We start from the raw sequence: 22,409 nt of genomic DNA, 5'->3' as shown, positions 1-22,409 counted from the left end.
AATGTAAATTACTTTCACGTATCGGTCCCCAAATATAGTTTACCATCATGTTTTCGTTATACGCTCCTTGGTAGTGGCGTTCAAAGTCCAGTATATCTTGGTGGAAGCGCTCGCCTTGCTCCTCTGAGTATGCTCCCATGTTTTCCTTGAAGTTATCAAGATGAGTGCCAAGGATATGGATTTTCAGGGACATCCTGCAGCTCATTTTACCGTAGTTCTTCACCAGAGCCTCAACCAGTTCCACATAATTTTCGACCTTGTGATTGCCCAAGAAGTCCCGAATCACTGCGACAAAGCTGTCCCGAGCTTTTTTTCCCCCTTCCTACTGAGCTTCTTTGGGAATTCTGTGCACTCCAGGATCTTCTTTATTTGTGGTCCAATGAAGACACCAGCTTTGACCTTTGCCTCAGACAGCTTAGGGAAGAAGTCTTGAAGGTACTTGAAGGTTGCAGACTCTTTATCAAGAGCTGTGACAAATTGTTTCATAAGACCCAATTTTATGTACAATGGTGGGAACAACAACTTCTGGAGGTCCACTAGTGGCCCACACTTGACATTGTGCCTCCCACAGAGAACTCGGTTCGTTATGGCCAGTGCTTCCTGTTGTAATGCGCTGCGGTGTCCCTGCTGTCCCAAAGGAAAAGATAATAGGAAAACTTGGTAAAGCCTCCTTGGAGACCCATCAGGAATGCCACCAGTTTTAAGTCTCCGATAACCTCCCAGCCATAATCATCATACTTCAAGGCTTCTAGCAAGGTCTTGACGCTGTTGTATTTTTCTTAGAGATGCACAGAAAGATATTTAAATTTTAAAATGTCTAAAATTTGTATAGTATAAAAACTTACTATTCAAGCAAGCAAAAACTGTCCGTCTCACCTTCTAGAATTTTTTTTCAGTGCTTGCAGGTAAAATGAGGTGCCAAGAGTTTGTATTGATACTAGACTGGCATGCCAAAATATGCCTTGTAGGCTTCACACATTTTAGCAGATGCTGTCACAGAGTACTTTCTCGCTCTTGTCTTGATAAATTGGCCACATACATAGCAGAATGTGTGTGGAGAATGCTTGCAGCTTCTTGATGCCATCTCTAATAAAATTAGATAGGCCTATGTGTTCACTTAGGCAGCTAGAACTAAACTGAAGTTGTAAGTGGTAAGCCCCTGTATATATATTACTATGGAAAGTTCTAGAAAATTCTAAAAGGTTCTTGAAAACTCTCATAAGTTCTACAACATTCTAGAAAGTTCTTGAAAATTCTTGTAAGATTGAGAAGATTTTCTATCAGCTACTCAGCACTGAATCTACCTGGAATGTTCTGAAAAATGGGTAAATTTGAAATTTTCATTACCCAGTCAACAAAAGCAAATTTTGAAAAGAAAAATTAGTTTTTTTTTCAATCTACTTTAGGCATAAGCAATTGGGAAATAACTCTTTCTCGCCAGGAACAAAAAAAAATGTACAAATTTTGTTACCTAATGTAATGAAAGTCAAATGAACGTTTTATTCAAGGCTAATATTTCACAAAATTGGGATAAAAGTTTTCTCTATTAAACAAGCGATTTTTTGTTCAGTAGTATTTGTTTGTTTGTTGTTAAACACAAAGTTAGACAATGGGTTATTTGTACTGTGCCCACTACGAGTAGTTAAAGTCCGAGTTTTAGCATTATAAGCCTTTAGACACATCATTGAGCTACTGGGAGGGAGTAACTAGTAGTTACGATAATAGTTATTAATCGTTGTAAGCTATTTGATTCTGTAAGTCCTGTTCTGGAAGGAAGATCTTGGGATTGGTTAAAGATACATAAAGTAGTAAGTATGTATTATATTGTGGACAAACGGACTAACCTGTATATGTTCTGTTGGATTAGTATATCGATGTTAATGATATATAAAGTAGTGAGGATTGTGGACGGACGGACTAATGAATTTTCTTGATACAAAACCTGTATAAACTGCTTTCTTGAAGACAGAGTGGATGAAGCAGATTGGGATAACGTGTCTTCTGTGGTTATACCTCAATCTGTTAACCCATTTGTTTCCTCTCTTTCCATAACATACTGTATATTGCTTTGTATTTATTAACTCCGTATTGGCTGGAATGAGGAACTGATAAACTTCCATGACCAGTGTGTATGATATCGAAAATTTCAATACAGAGTTAAAAAAAAAATCATTAAATAAAAATGACGCTAAGTACAGTGAGAAACTATTTGACTTGCTTATAGTTTTTAGCCGTCTGTTGACATTATGTGCTATATAAGATTATCTAAGATATAAAAACAACCGTTCCTGGAGCTCGTTTCACCTATAGGAAGTTGTCGTTTAGGAGGAATGAATCTTCTGTGGAACCTTTCGTAGCTAAATGTTCTATACATCATCCATAAAAAGAGGCAAAGTTATTTCTAGCTATGTGCGGGAGCAGGTGGCACGTTTCATCCCAGAGCTTGTACTTTGATAAAAGAGGAAAGAAAGAAAAGAAATGGAAAAATAGCAGAGAGAAACACATTTAAAAATACTAACCTATATATTGTTGTACTGATATCACGGTTTAGAATATGTGTGGTCGGTGGCTTGTAAACTTTTACGACATTACGTGGTACTTTCATTTCTGTAACATTTCATACATGGCCTACGTTAGAACATTGGAACAGACACAAACCAAATGCACATCAAGTAAATCGTTTTGAAACTGAAAAAATTGTGCCTAACGTTCGGTGTCGTTCAGGAGAAACTAGGATAAAAGTATTTTGAAAATTATATTTCTTTGCTATCATTGTTTAATGTCTTGTTTAGTTCCCACCACTGTTTATACAATTTTTTTTCACCATTATTGTTTAAATTAGCTTTTATTTGATTATTACTATCATTCAAGAACATTTCTTGTTTGTTTGCTGCCATTACAACGCAGTCACGTGAGTAAAATAACAGAACAAAGGATTTTTAAATTTACGTTTTATTTTATGAAGTTAGACTCTTGGCCTATTTTAGTTTTATACTATTTTCTATAGTTATCATTGCTATTGTAGACAGCATTAAGTTTGATACTTTACTTGCCAAACTCAGAACAGTAGTAGCATATGTTAACTGTCTAACAGCTGACGCCAGCTTTTGTGCTACCTCTTTAAAAATATATCAACTTCGATTTGAAGCATTATATATAGTATGTGTTCCGGCATGGCCAAGTTGTTAGGACGCTCGACTCGTAATCTGAGGGTCGCGGGTTCAAATTCCCGTTGCACCAAACAATCTTGCCCTTTCAGCCGTGGGGGCGCTATTATGTGATGGTCAATCCCGTTATTCGTTGGTAAAAAGAGTAGCTCAAGAGTTGGCGGTGGGTGGTGATGAATAGCTGCCTTCCCTCTAGTCTTACACTGCTAAATAGGGACGGCTAGCGCAGATACCCCTCGTGTAGCTTTGTGCAAAATGCAAACCAAACCAATATAGTACGAAGTATTTTTTATTAAAATTTATTTTATCACGTTCCTACAGGTAGCGGTGGTTGAGAGGTTAAACATGACCCCAAAATTACTCATTTATTTCGCAGTTTTCAACCCCACGTTTTTAAATTTGCACAGAGGCCCACACCTATACTAAGGTCGCCCCTGTACCACTATTTTGATTATGTGGGACCGAATCTTGGGTTTTGAGTAGCAGCGTTATATTTTCTTCATACATGGTGTCATTATGCAAACAATCACTTTTAGCTGCATGTAACAGTGGATGCATCTTACTCATTCATTACAAGTGACGCCGTTGGTGGCGCTTCGCCAGACAATAGAGACAGACGGTCTCTAGTATCTAATTTCAACCCATTGGGGGCGCTGTTTATTTCCTTCTAACACTATTTAATTACATTCTAGTGGTACACGTAGTGAAAATGGTGTTTCTAGCTGCCGGCTTCTTCATTAAAAAGTCTTTGACGCTCCCTCTGGCGACAGTTGCCTTCGGACTAACATTGAAGTAGGCTAGAAAAGAAATAAAAATAATTTTCTGAGAGCTTTCTACTGCGCGTCACACTATTTATTATTATTATTTTACTGAAGCATATTGTTAGCACACATTTTAAAGTATCACCTTTCTGAGATAATGAATTCTGATAAATCTCTTCGTCACATAAAATATTCAGACCTGTACGAGAGAGAGCACATCACTGGACGTAAAATATTCACTGCTCCATACCATTTAACATAGCCCCTGGATTAAATAAAAAGCGACTTATGCTATAAAGAACCTCTAGCAGCTAGAAAATAGAGGGATATGCATGACTAGGAAATGGTACCAAGAAATACTTAATGTGCTTGTCTCTATCCTTATATACTTAATGTGCTTGTCTCTATTCTTATACTTTTAAGGTTTTTACATGAATATATTAAAGAATGTCATTAGGAACATTTTCTTTTGTGATATTTCATTTATAATTAACAGAACAAATACCGAAATTTCTAAGAGTATAAGTTATCTGTATTGTTAAACGACTTTACGTTTTATGTATGGTTAATGGCTCATTATTTATTTAAAGTTCTGGAAAATAAATACTACGTAACATCACTGACGTAAAGAATACTTAACTCAGTAAGTAATGGCCATTACGTATAAGAACATGTTTACTGTGTTGATTTAAACGGACATGATTGTACTTGTGGTTCGAGATGTATTTTTTTTAAGTTCCTTACAAACGAGAATGCTTTCCTTCATGAAAAACGTAACTGAGTAGAAAATAATTGAGTCTTAGTTCTTAGTTCGATAGAAAATGGTGCTTAATTTTTCGTTAGTGTAAAAAATTTGAAAATTTATCGTTTTTTTCGTTTCGTTTTTTTTATTTCTCGCATGAACAAGTGGTTTAGGGCGCACGATTTTCAGTCTGAGAGTTGTGTGGTTGAGTTGTCATCTCTCAAAACATTCTTGCTCTTTCAGCTGTGAAATAGGTATAATGTGATGATCAATCCCATTATTCGTTGGTGAAAACTAATCCAAGAGTTGGCGTTGGGTGGTTGATGACTAGCTGCCTTCTTCCTAATCTGTCACTGCTAAATTAGGGTCACCCAGCGCAGAGAAGTTTTGAGTAGTGGCTTTACACGAAAATTAAACCAATCGTTTGTTGACAAAATTCACGAATTTGCAGATTAGAGCTAAAGATAATATATTAAATAGTATGTTACTTAAACAATAGGCACAAATTTATCAGTAGAAGTAATTAAGCCATTTACTGATTATACTTCTATGAATGTAGGTTATCTGTAGTGGTTTGGTTTGCTTTGAATTTCGCGCAAAGGGATTGTAAAGGGTTATCTACGCTAGCCGACCCTAATTTTGCAGTGTAAGACTATAAGTCAAATGACTTAACCCACTTGGTCATATCGAGCCGTCTGTAGCGACTAGGGAAAAGACTTATATTGGTTTTGATTTGGATAAAAGATGTTCACTTTTTTTCTGAAATGATGTGTGTTCGCTATTTCTTTTATTTGTAACAGAATGGCTCCTCGCTAGTACAGCGGTATGTCTTCGGATTTACAACGCTAAAATCAGGGGTTCGATCCACCTCGGTGGGCTCAGCAAATAGCCCGATGTAGCTTTGCTATAAGAAAAACACACGAAAAAAACACGTAACAGAATGATGTTGCCCTGACGAAAAATGAAACGTTAATCGGTAATTAACTGAAGTGTTAATCACTGAAAACGAAAACACGTTTTGTTTATTACTGCTTAATATTTTTCGTGACATAAGAATAATGTTTACAAATTAAAGTTGGTGCACATGTTTCGATATATTTGAAGATGGTTTAGTCTAAGTATTTTAACGTATCATTTTATGTGCCAAGTACATTATTATATGACGCCATTTTTCATACGTTATTTACAGTGAGGTTAAACACGTAGACAGTTAAACGGTAAAAGAAAAGTGTAAAATAATTTAACAACCTCTGACACGCCTCAGAACATGTATTACAATGGATCGTTCGTATGTAAAAACGCCGTAATTTTATAACATGCGTCACTCCCCAAGTATTTACCATTTCTGTTCTATCGCACCGTATTCCACTCCTTCCATGAGAATGTGCGTTGAATTTAAGAAGTGTTGCAAGTGGCCTTAAAGTGAACTTCCGGTTGATTTGAGGATATCCTATTTCAAGTTATTAACTTTTTAAAATTTTGTCCGTTCGGGGGACTATGCTGACGTTTCGTGTTATTACTTTTATGGATTGTTTGTTTTTGAATTTTCGCAATGTCACACGAGGGTTATCTGCGCTAGCCGCCCTAATTTAGTAGTGAAAGACTAGAGGGAAGGCAATTGACCATCAATACCCACGACCAACTCTTGGGCTACTCTTTTAACAACGAATAGTGAAATTGACCGTCACATCATGACGCTCCCATGGCTGAAAAGGCGAGCATATTTGTTGTGACGGGGATACGAACCTGCGACCATTAGATTACGAGTGGAGTGTTCTAAACACCTGGCCCTGCAGGGCCGTTACTTCAATGAAAGTTATCGTATTTACATTTGTTACTGTTTCTCTATATGGTCTATTTCATCTTTTACGTTTTCATTAATATTTTTAGATAAATCGTTAAATAAACAAACTTGCCCCCGTTAGTTCAGCGGTATGTCTATGGATTTACAACGCTAAAATCAGACGTTCGATTCCCCTCGGTAGGTTCAGCAGATAGCCCGATGTAGCTTTGCTCGAAGAAAACAAACACACACACACACATACATAAACAAACTAAAATACGAGCGAAGTATTAAAATGAAATAGGCTTAATATTTGTGTTAAAAACGTTTAGGCTGTAGTGTTGTTTTTTCACATTTGACTTAATTTGTCCACTTTTAATTTCAAACAAGTATTATATTGTTTTAAAGATCTGTCTTGTGGCTTTCACGAGCGACTGTTTTCAACATTTAAACGGTAACTTTGATATTTGTTTACTGCACGTACATAAATATCGTTTTAGATAAATTTTATCTTTCTTCATTTAGCCCAGCTGGAAGGCAGTGACTTATGAAAGGCTGAAGATAAATCTGAAATTGTGTTTTTACACATATCTAATTATTAGTATTAATTGTTATGCAAGCTGAAGATATATTTGTTAATGTTAATGATAATATTAGTGTTTGTTAGAAGTGATAATTTGTTGATACGTGATTTGAAACCTAACGTTTGTTGAATGAAACGAAAATCCTGATATTTGTTGAATAGGCTGAAGATATTGATGCTTTAAGGACGAAATTGAGATATTAATATTTGTTGGATGAATTGAATAATTTTGTTTGTTAAAGAAAGGTGGCGAGATTTGTGTAATTGTTTGTAAGTACGCACAAAGCTTCGCAGTGGACTATCTGTGTTCTGCCCACCAAAGGTATCGAAAGCTGTTTTTTAGCGATGAAAGTCTGCAGACATACCGCTGTATCACTGTGGGCGAGGGGAGGAGAATAATTTGTTTAAAGTAAAAGAGTAAAATGTTCATGCTTAAAATAAGATGAAAATACGTGTATTGGTTGGGTGAAGTAAAATATTGATGTTGTAATCCACACCTGTTGAAAATGGTGAGCGGAAAGTAAAGTCTCGTGCAATCAATTGCATTCAGTTTGAAATAATATTATACGTTGTTCTAAATCAGTGGTATATTAATTAAAATTGAAATAATTATCAGTTTTATTTCATGTTTTAACGAAAGGCGTAGTAGTCAAACTGGAAGTATATATGTATATAAATTATGTTTTTCTAATTATCTAAATAACAGATAAATGAAGAATTAAAATACTGAATAACGTATTCTACATTACATTTAAGGAATGATTCTCTGTTATCTCAATATTGTGAGATTGTTCTAGTGCACAATGTTGTCAAATAATGCGACCTAGCGATAGGAAAGACAATTAATTTACTATTCTTGACAATTATATATATGCCTCCCAGTAGTACAGCCTTATTATGTCTGCGGACTTATAGCACTAGAAAACGGTTTTCGATACCCGTTGTGGACAGACCACAGATAGAATAATGTGTAGCCTTGCGTTTAAAATAAACAAAAAAACAGACATTTGTATATGTATCATGATGTTAAATTTCGGCATATCGTGCGTTTGTCAGAGAAAAGAATATTTCGTCCCTATGAATAAACTAACATCTATATATATATGCACGTGTGTGTTTGTGTATTCTTATGTGTCTGTGCTTTCTCCCCCGAGTGGCTCAGCAGCAAGTATGCAAAGTTTACGATACTAAAAATCGTGTTTGGGTAACCGTGACGGGTAGAGCACAAATTGCCTATTGTGTAGAACTCTGCTTATCAATAATTAATATATATAACTCGAACACAGTCAGAAACTGCCTAACCTTGTTTACTCGTAGTACTGATGCTCGTGAAAAGTTAAGAGTAGATTTAATACCTGCTTTAAGGGTCTGTTATTAGTAACTAGTTGTGGTGCAATATGTTAGACATAGGGTAGATTTAATACCTGCTTTGAAGGTCTGTTATTACAGTTGTTAGATGTACCAGAATAGATAAAATACCTTCTTTAAGGGTCTTTTATTAGAGTTCTGGTGTAACATGTTAGACGTATCATAGTAGATTTAATACCTGCTTTAAGGGTCTTTTATTACAGTTTTGGTGTAACATGTTAGATGTATCATAGTAGATTTAATAACTACTTTAAGGATCTGTTATTACAATTGTTAGATGTACCAGAATAGATAAAATACCTGCTTTAAGGGTCTCTTATTGCAGTTGTGGTGTCACATGTTAGACGTATCATAGTAGATTTAATAACTACTTTAAGGATCTGTTATTACAGTTATGATGTAACATGTTAAACGTATCACAGAATCCTGTTTTGGGTTCTTCCTATTCTCTCACCATGGGCACAAGACATCCTGATGACTTGATCAATGAGTCATGTTCGTAGAATGTCCGTCGAATCGTAAGAATGTTCGGAAAGAAATAGATTTATTTTATTGACCTGGATCAGCACAGATCAGCGTTCAGCACTTTAGCGTTCCGGAGGATTTTCTTCTTGAGGAATGGCTATTCAATACGTGGTATCTCAAGTGTACTGTCAGATGTGAGAGAACACGTTTTATCCAGACAGCTAAACGGACGAGATGTTATATATATATAAATACATACATACCCACTTGTTTTGTAGCACTTTTTAGATGACAACTGAATATATAATAAATCGTAATATATCAATTTAAGTTACTAGTACAACTGCTTATCACAATTGTCTTTCCAGTTTATTCTCCGTCACAAATAAATAGCTCAATAGGTTACCGCTATGTTTTTATTTCAAGTTTTTTTTTTTCATGTCTCATGATATGGAATGACTTAATTTGAATGTACAGGTGTGAAAACCAGAAAAATACATCCTTTGTTATTTTCACATTAGCTACTTGTTTTCTTCGTTAATCGAAAACTAAAAAAAACTATATATTTGTAAGCTGAGATGTGTCTTCAAGGAATGGTTTTGAAAATTGCGAAGGTATTACGTTGAAGTGAAGGTTTTTATATATATATATTACATAAATATACATATATTTATGTATGTAAACTGGACGTGCGTTTAAGGACTGGCTGGTTTTAAACGTTGTGAGAGCATTACGTTGAAGCGAAAGTCTTTGTACGTGTAAGCTCAGGCGTATATTTGAAGACTTTTTGAAAGTTGTGAAAGCATTAGTAGAAATCTTTGTGTATGTAAATTCAAATGTGTCTTTAAGGAATGCTTTTAAAATTGTGAGAGCAATACGTTGAAGTGAAGGCCTTTATATATATATTTGTATGTATGTAAGTTCAGACGTGTGTTTAAGGACTGGTTTTGAATTTTGTGAGAGCATTATGTTAAAACAAAGGCCTTTTTACACGTAAGCTCAGTTGTGTGTTTAAGGACTTTTTGAAAGTTGTGAAAGTATCAGTAAAAATATTTGTTTATGTAAACTCAAACGTGTGTTCAAGGACTGGTTTTGAAAGCTGTGAGAGCATTATGTTGAAGTAAATGTCTTTGTATAGATAAGCTTAAAGGTGTGTTCAAAGCCTGGTTTTGAAACTTGTGAAAGCATTATGTTAAAGTAAAAGTGTTTGCTGACATTCATGACACTTTTATCTGACACTTTTCTCGCTACTGTGAAAGGACGGGACATAAAAAGGGTGTAGGGTGAAGAAGAAATAACTTTTTTTTTTTTACTGTAAATCAAAGTTTTGGGTGCAGGAAGTGTGACAGAATTACGACAGCTACTTCCCGTAACTATATTCTTAAAAGAAAGGCCTTGGTCCGCGATCACAACAGAGTAACTGAAACAAACCCATTAATGCAATATATTTAGCTGCAGATGGGCCAACCAAGACAGCTATGAGTGGTATGCCAGTCTCATTAGTCAGTGCTAACCAGGGGTACCGTTGGAATTATTCCTGTGATGGGTTTCATGGTGCAGGGGAGAGATACAAAAAAGAAGCTGAACAAAAAACGAGAGCGGAGGGAATTATACATTACATTCAGAAATACTTTTCTTTTGACAAACATTTGTTGCTAATGACAAATCCTTTTCTAAAGGACTACAGCCATTAATCATTGGAGTAATAGGCTTCCAGTACTTTGATCTGTCGACCGATTAGGGAATTCTTGAAATAACTTCTTAATTTAGAAATTATTGAAATAAAATGAAAATTATATTGAACTTTGTTATTATAATTGTTATTCCACGTGTGTATTTATACATCAAATAATACTTTTAATTCTTCATATTTAAGTATTTTGATCCATCCTCCTTACCCAAAATACCAATACATGAGTTTCAAACTTTAAAGGCCAATTATCGTAGTTAAATAATCTTGCCAGTTTATATCCAAAAACTGAGAAATTTCAATCCAAACTATATTTCATTAGTTTAGATGTTTACTCTGTTAGTAAAAATGCAAATTTGAATTCCGTTTTTCTTTTCTCGTTAGTTTCCGCTGGTTAAGAAACTTGGAAACTATAAAGTAGTCTGCATCTAACTTTAAAGGAAGTATGCAGCTTCTAGACCTCTAGCGGTTCTTCATGAAACTTCAAAGGTTCTTGGATATGTTCCAGAGGGTACTAAAACTCTTGACTTTATTGATTTCCCGAATTCTGTTTGACATAGTTTTCGAGGATTTTGGGGGTACGGCTCAGATCCCTGATGGCGTACCTACAAATACAAGTTAAAGTAGTGTATTGAAAATAGTTACACTAATTTTTTTAAAAAATGGCCAGTGGGGATGAATTTCTAGCCAGAGACCATCATGTTGAATGAGGCATACGTACGCCATCTTGCTATCCTTATGAAATAAACCAACTAGGCTGGAAATAGTGTATACATTATTTTCGTAAGCTACAAATCCCTATTTTGACTCCACTAAAATTTATAAATACTGTGCACATGAAGTAAAAATAGGGATTTGTAGCTTACGAAAATGATGTAAATACTTTTTGTAGCCTAGTGTGTTTATTTTGTTTAGAAACCTTATTTGTAACCTTAAAAATATAATTTATCTATTTTTATTTGACTTGTTTCTGTACCTTTCGCTGTAATTTTTTTAAATTAACAATTTTTAATTATCTTGTTTCTGAAGTTTTCGTGTCCATTTCTAGACAATACATTTTAAGCTACATACATGTGTATGCATTCATTTGAATGTTATATGGTTTTCAACAGTTTAATAATGTATTGGCTTTTATCACCAAAATATTGTCAACTGGGTCAGGTAGTTTTATGCCTGAAATTTCGTGTAAACATGCCTTTAACAAGCGTCGAGTACAAAGGAAGCCGCTCACAATAACAATGCATTTATTATGTACTCATAGCCACGTAAATCAACTTTTTAAATAGGTCATTAATCTTAAACTATCCTATGATATACTCAATACTGCATTCATTATTATTTTCCAGCTTTTAATAAAATATTCGAAGCCTTTTTTTCTGTAGCGGCTTGTAAGACTATAGTCAATAATAATAAGGCTGGGGACGCTGTTATAAATTTGTTACTTTAATAAAACGAAGTGTTTGCGATTAGTATAAAATGGGGAATTTCCGACTAGTATAATGGTGCTTAAATGTCTTATACATTTCTGTGATGTTTGAATGGTTTTGAAGAACTTATGTTGGTAGCGAAAAAACACTTAGAAAATTTTAGAGGGTGAAAATTTCGACTTTTAATAATCAATTTTAAAATAGCCATACAACCTTCACAACAGTTTGTTTAGTAGCTGTGCATAGATTTTGGTGCAATATTCCTAGCTGATTTTACTCTAGGCTTCAGTGGTTAAATGGCTTCTAAGAGAATAATATGTAATAATATGAAGAACAAATCGATGATTTTTGTATCACATTGTAAAACCATTTATGTTTTGTTGTTATCAGTGTTTTAATAACCTTACTCATTGAGACAGAAAGACATGTGTGTTGTATCAAGAACAAATCTGTTATTTCAATTGGCCTTTGCCCATATGTATTTTATTATAATTTTTTTGAAATTCCTGAGCGATTCTTATTATGAACCACTATTGTGTTTCATGATGACAGGCTTTAGTATTTATTTTATCCATCGCATTGGAGTATTTGATTTAACAGTTTCTTAACATTTTTTGAAAAGAACATGAACAGATTGGTTGACTGAATGGAGAATCCCTGGCCCACTTATACTGGAGAAAAGGCAGTAGAAGCACGAACTGTGTAGACAGGACACATAGGAGATTATTTGCAGAGAAATAGGCTTTATGGTTCTTGAGATATATGTTCATCAGTAGCAGTCCACTATACAGTCGGTCGCAATAAAATATTAATGTTAGGCTTCTCCCATTCGTGAGAAGATGGACTGTGCTCAGGACTTCAATTTGTAGATAAATCGTAAATAATCCGTTCTGTCGGATCGTCGAATGGCTTCCTAGATAATTGATAATCACTATCTATTTATCTATCTTTGTGGATTGACGTGTATGTTAATCTTTCTTTACTGGGAGAGAGTGTGTATTGGAGAAAAATAACAAAATAAACAGTTATATTAGGATGGATTTATGTGTATATACTTATTTATATTTAGTGTGTTGTTTTTGGTGGGGGCCTAATACTCTGCATGTATGTGTGTTATTCCGTGTTTGATGTTTATAGATATATATCTTTTCAGTTTAATTTTATAATAAATTAAAGAACATCAAGGGAGAAGGTTTGGTTTGAATTTCGCGCAAGGCTACACTAGGGCTATCTGCGCCAGTCGTCCCTAATTTAGCAGTGTAAGACGAGAGGGAAAGTAGCTAGTCATTACCACCCACAGCCAATTCATAAGCTTCTCTTTTACCAACGAATTGTGGGATTGATCGTAACATTATAACGCCCCCACAGCTGAACGGGCAAGCATGTTTGGTGCGACGGAGATTCGAACCCGCGACCCTCAGATTACGAGTCGAGTGTCTTAACGACCTGGTCCTGCCGGGCCCATTCCAATACGACTGACTGGATAACGTTTTGAAATATTTCATAATCGTTTTGTTTTTTTTAATTTATGTGCTTAATTTTTGAGTTCATGTCTTTTGGGTTGTCTTAAGATAAAGACGTATTTGGTTAATTTTCTAATACTACCTTTGTTTAATTTTATATTCTATTGGTTAATGACACAGTAGCTTTGTACTCCATCCATATTCGTAGTGTTTGTCGGTAAAAATTTTTTGTGTGGCTAATTTCTAAAGACAGAGTTAAATTTTTAAATTCATTACTTATTAACATAAATATCTCCAACTCGTTACTACAGATATCTCGTCTTGTCGAGCAACGCTGCAACTAGAAAGTATTTCGTTTCAAAGCTCATGTGGAAAGAATACCTGCCAGCGTTAAGGATTCCTGTGATTTTTGAATAAGTTGTTGATAAGTTCTTTAAGGTACCAACATATTTTGCTACTTCCTTTGAGTTTTATTATCATTCAAAGAGAAAAAGCAGATTTGGTGATATGATTTGAAGGAAAACGAGTTCAAGTTGGTCCCTTGTCTTTCCTTTGTCTTTTCTGTCGTCTGTGTGTATTTTTAGAGCTCTCCTTACCACGAGCAGTTCCGAAGCTTTGAAATCTCATCCACTTATCTGAAACTTACAAAGGGTGCGTCCTTTGATGTATCTGTGCACAGTAGAAAAGAAGATGAAACCTGGTTCTCTTTACTCTTTGATTTTGTATAAAATTCGTTGTTTAACGTCGTTGTTCTAACTTCTCTCGAAGCGGAGTCATATAATGCAAATACCAATGAAATGCTAGTTTATAACAACATATTTCATAATAACTAGGGACTTACATCGACCCTGTAAGGAATAGTGACAACTTACAAGTTATAACGTTGAAAATTGAGCACAATGCCCTGAAGTTTAGTGTTAAAACTGAGCACAATGCCCCGAAGTGGAGTGTTAAAACAGAGCACAATGCCCTAAAGTGGAGTGTTGACAGTAACAAGTATTTTTTATATTATTCTTTTGATCAGTGAAATCACTACTATTGATCAGGAGATAATAGTTTGTTACAGATATATGATGATCTTTTTTAAAAAACTTAATACTTAAGTCATCTGCCAGGCTATTTTTCTTCGAAACTACATATGTTTACTTACTACGCCCGAATGTAACGAAAGAAATTGCTAGTTCTATCATATTTCTGTCATTACCGTTTCTTACGCCTTGTAAGACGCACTTTTTCTTTAAAAATACCTTGAAATATTCCCATGCATCTTCCAAGACAAAAGTGATGGGTTAAGGCAAGAGGTTAGCTTAGAGTCTACTCAAAACGGCCTCCCATACAGATCGTAACCTCATTACTTACCAATTACAAGTATTTTCAACAGCATAAAACATTCAATTTAACTAATATTGTCGATGTATTTGACTGTATTTACTCAGTAGGTTGGAGAAAGTCAAGGCTGCATCAAAGTGTTGATTGCTGAGTCAAAATATTTTTTTCTTAGAATTGTTTTTTTCCAAAATTAGGGTGCGTCTTTCACGATGTAGCGTCTAACAAGGCGTAAAATACAGTATATATATATATATATATTCATGTGTTAGAACGTGTTAAAGGATTTCTATAGGTGCTGATATAAAATTATATGTGTGATTTATTTATCTTTGTCTTCCGCACATCATGTACCAAAATGGCTCTCATTTATCGTAACGTGGTTGTGAGATAATGCAAGATTTGTTTCCACGCTATCCACTCACAGTGATCAAAACGGTCAGGTGGGACAGGTGAGCCTTCCAGATACTTCGTATTTGTCAATAGGAGTGTCTACTTTTGTTTTGTACCAGTAAACTACGGAAAATTTTAACCAAAAAATTTGAAATAGCAAATGGATATTTTACAGACTCGGCCTATTTTGTTGTTCGGTACATAATAATGGTGGGTTTATTTAGGTATTACACATACTTGTAGGGAAAAAGCCCTTTAACACATTGAATGACGTGAAGGTAAAGGCAGTGGTTGAATATATTGTGACATAGATGTTTGCTACAGTTTAAAGTTATGTAAATGAGAGTTTGAAACAAGTTTTCATTATAAGTAACTATATTCAACATAGATTGTTTTGTTGGATACTATTGTATAATTCAGCAAATAATCTCCATATTTTTCATTCTCAAAATATTTTAAGCCTAATATTTATTATTACAGTTAAAACCTGTATCTGCCAATTAATATGGCGTTCATGATACACTACAACAAAACCAAAACCAACGTTGTGGTAATTGTTCTACACATTTTATGACTGATATTTTTGATAATATTTTTCTTCTGTCAAAGGTGTGGAATTGTTTTTTTTTTTACGTGAATGTCTTTCCTTCTTGTTGACGAGGGTAGGCGAGACAAGTGATTTATGACCAGCGCGGGCTGTTTTCTGTAGCACTATTCACAGAAGAGAAGGGCATGCATACCAGGAGTGGTGACATCGTGTAGTTTAATGTTTTCAAGAGGTTAAAAAGACCGTTTCCTGCCCAAATGTGAAGAGATAAGCCAGTTTTTACACTTGCTTGTTAAAAAAAAACTAACAAAAAGAAAGCAGAATACGAACCATTCGACAACCCGATTAGCAGCTGACTTTCACTATACTGGTTCTCCTTCTATAAACGCACATATATAACCCCTCAAAAATTGCTATAACTCAGAGTAAGTATTACCAGAACACGCACCGTAGTAACATTTACTTGATTTGTGTCAATAAAAAAAATTGTCCACGTTCAACTTGTGCATTATCGCTCTCGTTGCAGTCTGTTCCAAAGTACTAAATATTGAACGTTTGGGCCTTCAGTCGAACCGAACGTGTAAACGTTTAGACTTTGTTAAATGGATTATATCGCGAAAAAGTATTTAAAATTAAATAAATATTTATTTATTTTTTATTTAGGATCAGAAAAATTGCTCCAAGCTGCAAAACAACAGAAGCTCACAAACAGAAATCCTGAAATTAGTTTGCTCTATTCAAATCACGTCATTAGAAAAGTTAAACTGTAAATTGATATTGGTTTGAAGTCAACATACTTTGGCTTAATTTGGTCAAACTAATTTTAAATCAGAGCCAACTTGTCAGACACTGTTTCAACTTTTATCAATTTCTATGGTCACTGTTATCAAAATAATTGGCTTTAAAATCAGAAAATTGTCCCAGAAACGCTATCACTTCACATGTTTAAAGTTAATGTCAAAAATTATTTATCTATTGGAAATATATGTTCTTTATTAAGACTTAAATTTTAAATGTTTTAAAATTTGTAATGAATTAAGCACAAAGCTACACAATGGGCTATCTGTGCTCTGCCCACTACGGGCATCGAAACCCGGTTTTTAGCGTGTGGGTCCGCAGACATACCACTGAGCCAGTGGGGGACATTTGTAATTTGTAAAATCCCACAAAGGAAAAAAAAAATGTTTTCTGTGTTTCGTCAACAAAGGAAAACTTTCAGTTAATAATAATAGCCTTTTTAAACCTATAATGGCACAGCGGTATGTCTGAGGACTCTCACCACTAAAAACCGGGTTTTGATACTCGTTGCGGGCAAAGCACAGGTAGCCCATTGTGTAGCTTTGTGATTAATTCAAAACAAGTAAAATTTTCTACAACCAAATTTGTGTTATAATTGTTGCCACAATCATTCTCTCATGTTGGTATAGTGCTCTGTGGCTTAGTGTTACGTCTGAGGGTTAATAACACTAAAAATCTGGTTTCGATACAAATATAACCCATCGCGTAATTATGTGCCTGTCAACAACGACAAAATCAAACTTTGTACTGCTGTACAAGTTCTTTATTTATTACGTTTCGTAGCGTACCTTCTAACCGCTGACCCAAACCTTTACTGTAACTGTTAGATATTTGTCTGTTCCAAAACATAAACAACAATGACATTAAACTTAGAAAATCATTATCATCTTGATAGGCTTACGAAACAGTAATGAATATCTTAACACCTTTGCTAGCTTCACTGTTAATTTTACTTAAACATCAATGTATATATATATAGAGAGAGAGAGAAGTGTAAGGCCCAACTTATTAGTCACCATGCTATCCTATCTTTCCTTAGAACCAATAAATGTGTGGCTAGTAACATCGTTTCAGTGTTCTCTAAAGCAACTGTTTTGTAACGAACAGCCTACAGATATGAAATCGAAAAGTCTCACACTCTCCGTTTCCCTAACACTGTCGTCGAATCTTATGACGGCGACAAAGTGGCGAGCATGCTGAACTAGCAGTAATGGATGGTAAAAGGCCGTGTGAAACGACCATATAGTCTATGGCTGAGTGACCATCCTCAAACTGAATTTCGTAGAGGAAGCATTAAAATATCTCACAGAAACAACAGAGTTCACACTATAAACGCTATAAACAGCCTAATGACAAAATTATGGGTATGTATACATACGACGTCATAATGGCAAAATTATGGAATTTGTATATATAGTACCACAATGACAAAGGCAGCTCAATTCAATCTACTCATAGAAGTAATAAATTTGTAAGCTATAAAAACTGTAAAGGAGGACAGAGAAAAACTGTTAACACCAGATGGCGAAATGAGTACTCCTAACTATTCGTGATTAAAAGAAATGCCAAAAAAAACAAATTACAGTTTAGTAATAATTAAATGCTGATGAAAAATCTAATTTTTGTAAAATGCATAATATCTTCTTGTATTATACATTAATGTACGAAGCTACTCAGCAAGGTAGTGGGGTAATATTTTTCTATTTCTTCCCACAGATCTAAGAACGATAGAAGAACACACCAGATATTCCAAGTGTTTTGGAGCTTGGGCTGTAATTGATATTTCTCAGGTAAGGATACTAATTTTTAAAGTCCAGCGGACAACTCTTTGTTTGTTTTGAATTTCGCGTAAAGCTATTCTATCTGCGCTAGCCGTCCCTAATTTAGCAGTGTAAGACTAGAGAGAAGGCAGCTAGTCATCACTACCCACCGCCAATTCTTGGGCTACTCTTTTACCAACGAATGGGGAGATTGACCGTAACATTATAACGCCCCCACGGCTGAAAGGGCTAGCATGTTTGGTGCGAGCGGGATTCGAACCCACGACCCTCGCATTACGAGTCGAACGCCTTTACCCACTTGGCCATGCCGGGCACCAGCGGACAAAGGGCTGAACCCTTAAAAATCTAAATGTACACGTGACCATTAAACGACCTTTAATGCACCACGTGGCTTTGTCGTTGATCTTTGAATAAGAACTGCAAAGTCGAACTTAAACGTAGAATGAAATAAAAACATTTCTTTGTATGACCTGAAAATAAATCAAAGCGTTTTCTAACTAGGATTTGTGTATCCATTTTATATTTTGCACTTTGTAAAACGTTTCATCCGGAACGATTAATGTTGAACACCAGTAATCAAAACTCTTAAGACTATCAGTTGACTGCACTCAATATTCGCCTAGATCAGTAGTGGCATTGACTCTACCAACATCGGAGACACTTAAATATTCATTACTATGTCTCAGATAAAAAAAGAAAAAACGTGACAATCTGACAGCTAGAGGGCGTACACGGTGGTCACCTGGGCAATGATGGATGCTTGCTATAGAACACAGTATTGTTGAATGACGTTATCTACATATTTTAAACTCAACTGATTGAAGTTGGACAGAACGTGTACCACACATTATTTCTCTGTCTTTATCTATATATATATGTGTGTGTGTGTGTGTGTGTGTGTGTGTGTGTGTGTGTGTGTGTGTGTGTGTGTGTGTGTGTGTGTGTGTGTTAAGTGTATCTTTATTTCGCCATCTTCATGTAGTATATACATGTATCCCTTTGTCTGGCAATGTAGACAGAAAATATTTATATTTTACTGTCTCAAATCAGTAAAGAGCAAACACAAGAAATATTCAATGTTACCGGCATGGGAGCAGTTTACACCAAGTAAATTGGACAAAGGTTTGCACGAAGTTGTTACTTATCTACGCTATTTTTGTATTATATAATGTATATATATATATGCTCTTTGTGGCTAAGTGGTATATCTGCGAACTTTAACGCTAAAAATCGGGTTTCGATATCCGTGGTGGGCACAGCACAGATAAACTTGTGTTTAACTAGAAACAAATATATGTGTGTATACAAACAATATTTTTAATGTTAACAGTGTACCAGATAGGAAAGGATGAATCTAGAAAGTTAATGAGAAGCATACAATAAATTATAATCTTGACACGAGACGCATGCACTGATAATGACGTGTATTTCAGAAAATCACTTCTAACGAGTCTATGTCGGAAATTATTGCTTTAGAAAACCAGAACCCGAATTAAAAATCTAATTTAGACATTGTAGTCAGCAAGTAAGAAGACAGTGTTAAATTGTTTAACAATGGATACCATTTCTTATAGCTTCTTTTAAAACAAATCTATTTTTTTTCAGCAGTTTAGTGTTATTCCTGTACGTATAAATGTATCACAATCCAATCTATTTAAAGCAGTCGATCAATCATGTGATAACTATGAAGGCATATGTCAGTATGCTAATTCCGACATCCTAAATGTAAACTTCAGAGCTCCGAGTAGTCGCTACCGAGTACATTTTGTATCATTCACGTTGATAAATATACATGGGAGTGGAAGAGTTGTGATAGCGTTAGCCACAGCGACTGTATTACAGTTTGTCGTTTTATCGATTTACACTTATTAATTTGTGAGACATGAGCTCCATAGGGCCCTTTATGTTAAAGCATATTTATATTATTTTAAATAAATTCAAAGACAATTGAGTAACTGTTAGTTTTGTCACTATCTCCAATGTTTAGTTTTAAGTTAAAAACGATGAGTTGTGCAATACTTCTTTCGGGCAACTTTCTGGTCTTGTTTTACTTCGCTGTATTTCTTTAATTCATATTAGCAGACGATAGAATCTGTTTTTTATCAGTAAGTAATGTATTCAACTGACTTTATTGGCTGTAAGAGATAAGAAAATTTGATCTAATTTATAAATAGTCTTCCTGTCATCACTATACCTTTATTCGTTTGGTTTTTGTTGCTATTGTTCACGTCCAGAGTTTACGCGAATTATCTTTCTTTTCTTTTAACATCGGTTTGGGTGGAGAAAACGTCAAATTAAGTATGTGATGATGTGACGTCGATAACGTGATTAATAACTTCGGTCTGAGATTTATTATCAATACCTGTTCTTCCATTCCGACCGCGTTCTCTTGAAACGAGAATTTCCGTGGTGCGCACGAGAGACTCGATCGTTTTAAATAATGAACCTTGTCCAGGATTTATCGTCCAGAGAAAAAGGTTGATGCACACAGTGTCTCAGTACTAACGATATTAATCTGATGCATTTCTGATTGAGAATAATCGATGAATAATCCTCAAGTTTGCTTTATTAGACATTTATGATAAACAGAAACTGTTATTTAGTGTATACAATAAAAGCAGATGAATTACATATGATGATGTTATGTTAATAAGATACATCATAAGAGTATTGGATTAGACACAGTAGTGGGGGTGGGGATAGGATAAAAACAGTAATGATAATTATCCCGTTAATAACCGTAAAGTCAAGACTATTAACTCAGTATTAAAACACGCTACTCGTCTCGACAATATAATTTGTTATAGGTTTGTTTGTTTTGTTTTGGAATTTCGCACAAAGCTACTCGAGGGCTATCTGCGCTAGCCGTCCCTAATTTTGCAGTGTAGGGCTAGAGGGAAGGCAGCTAGTCATCACCACCCACCGCCAACTCTTGGGCTTTAAGTTTCATTTTATGTTTTTCATTATTAAACATACATACGTTCGCGATATTAACATACTTCGTTAAGATAAACATGAGTTCAATATAAGTCCAGTGTTACTTATTTTGCGACTATGGCGTTTTATTTGATCTAATCAAAAACACCTTAGTTATTAAAACAAAGGTGCGCACAAAAATGGATTCAGCGTGTGACTTTCTTCACGACTAAGATGATTTTAATTAGGTATTATGACTTTTCTCAATACACACAAACAAAGCACACCAAGTAAAAAAGTGACATTCAACAGTTACCCACATTAATTTAGGATCGCAACCCTATCATTCGCAACAAGCCTTTACTTTACAAAACCAACCAGATTCTTTAAAATACATATTGACAGTTTTCCTCTTTAAAAGAGTGTTAATAGCTTCTTTTATAACAACGCCATGGAATTTAGATTAACGGTTTTTTGTCATCATCCCCATGCAATCGCTACAGCCGGATCAAGCATTATTATTTATGCTATTTGTTTAAGATAATATCACGTGACGCTAAGCGCTCTTTAATTAGAATATTTAGGATAATTTAATAAAATTTGGTGAATCTGTGATGAAAAGTTGGCAATGAATAATCAATGACAACGGTCCACCTATATGATACTTTTCCTAGAAACTGGTAATCCAATTTGCTTGGTTAAACCACTATTTATGTACCTTCACGTTTTTCACCTTATAGGTTTGCTGATCTAAGTCAGCTGTCTTTAATCCTAATAACAAAAATCTAAAAACAATCCACTTTTTACTCATACATGAGGCTGTATTTAAAATGTTAGACCGATAGTTTTCGTGACTTTGTACATAGCCGTGAGCAAACGTTTTCATCAAATTTGAATGGTTTTTGTTGAATAACATTACACATGTGGTTTATATTTACACCAAATCTGATGCCTAGTGCATTTTGAAAAGACCTATAAGTATACCAAATTTAAAAAAAAAATCCATTAAAGTTAAATATGTTTTTCTATCAAATAAAATGTCCGTACTTTTAATGAGAAGAAAAAAAGGAAGAAACTAAATAAACATTGAAGGTTTTATATCTCAGGTATTTCTTAAATGATTATCTTGAATCTTGTTATGTGAAGTAAAGTCCAGTAGAATACATAAACTGTAAATATGTAATAGTGTGGATTATCAC

The 22,409-nt window shown here is 34.7% G+C and overlaps 1 protein-coding gene across 5 annotated transcripts in view; it reads left to right on the top strand.

Annotated features, from left to right (window-relative positions):
* Positions 1-22,409, top strand: part of LOC143232891 (plexin-B-like) — a 187,499-nt gene that overhangs the window by 20,885 nt on the left and 144,205 nt on the right. For all 5 annotated transcript variants that reach the window (XM_076468919.1, XM_076468915.1, XM_076468912.1 and 2 more), the window contains one exon: positions 18,230-18,303. Coding sequence is in view for 2 of the 5 variants with exons in the window: in XM_076468910.1 (XP_076325025.1) it covers positions 18,230-18,303 (74 nt within the window). In the remaining 3 variants the exon portion in view is untranslated. The remainder of the gene's footprint in view (positions 1-18,229; positions 18,304-22,409) is intronic.

The sequence above is a fragment of the Tachypleus tridentatus genome, chromosome 11, assembly GCF_004210375.1.
Source record: "Tachypleus tridentatus isolate NWPU-2018 chromosome 11, ASM421037v1, whole genome shotgun sequence".
In the NCBI taxonomy this organism is placed as follows: domain Eukaryota; kingdom Metazoa; phylum Arthropoda; class Merostomata; order Xiphosura; family Limulidae; genus Tachypleus; species Tachypleus tridentatus.
This window is presented reverse-complemented; position numbering and strand designations above follow the sequence as displayed.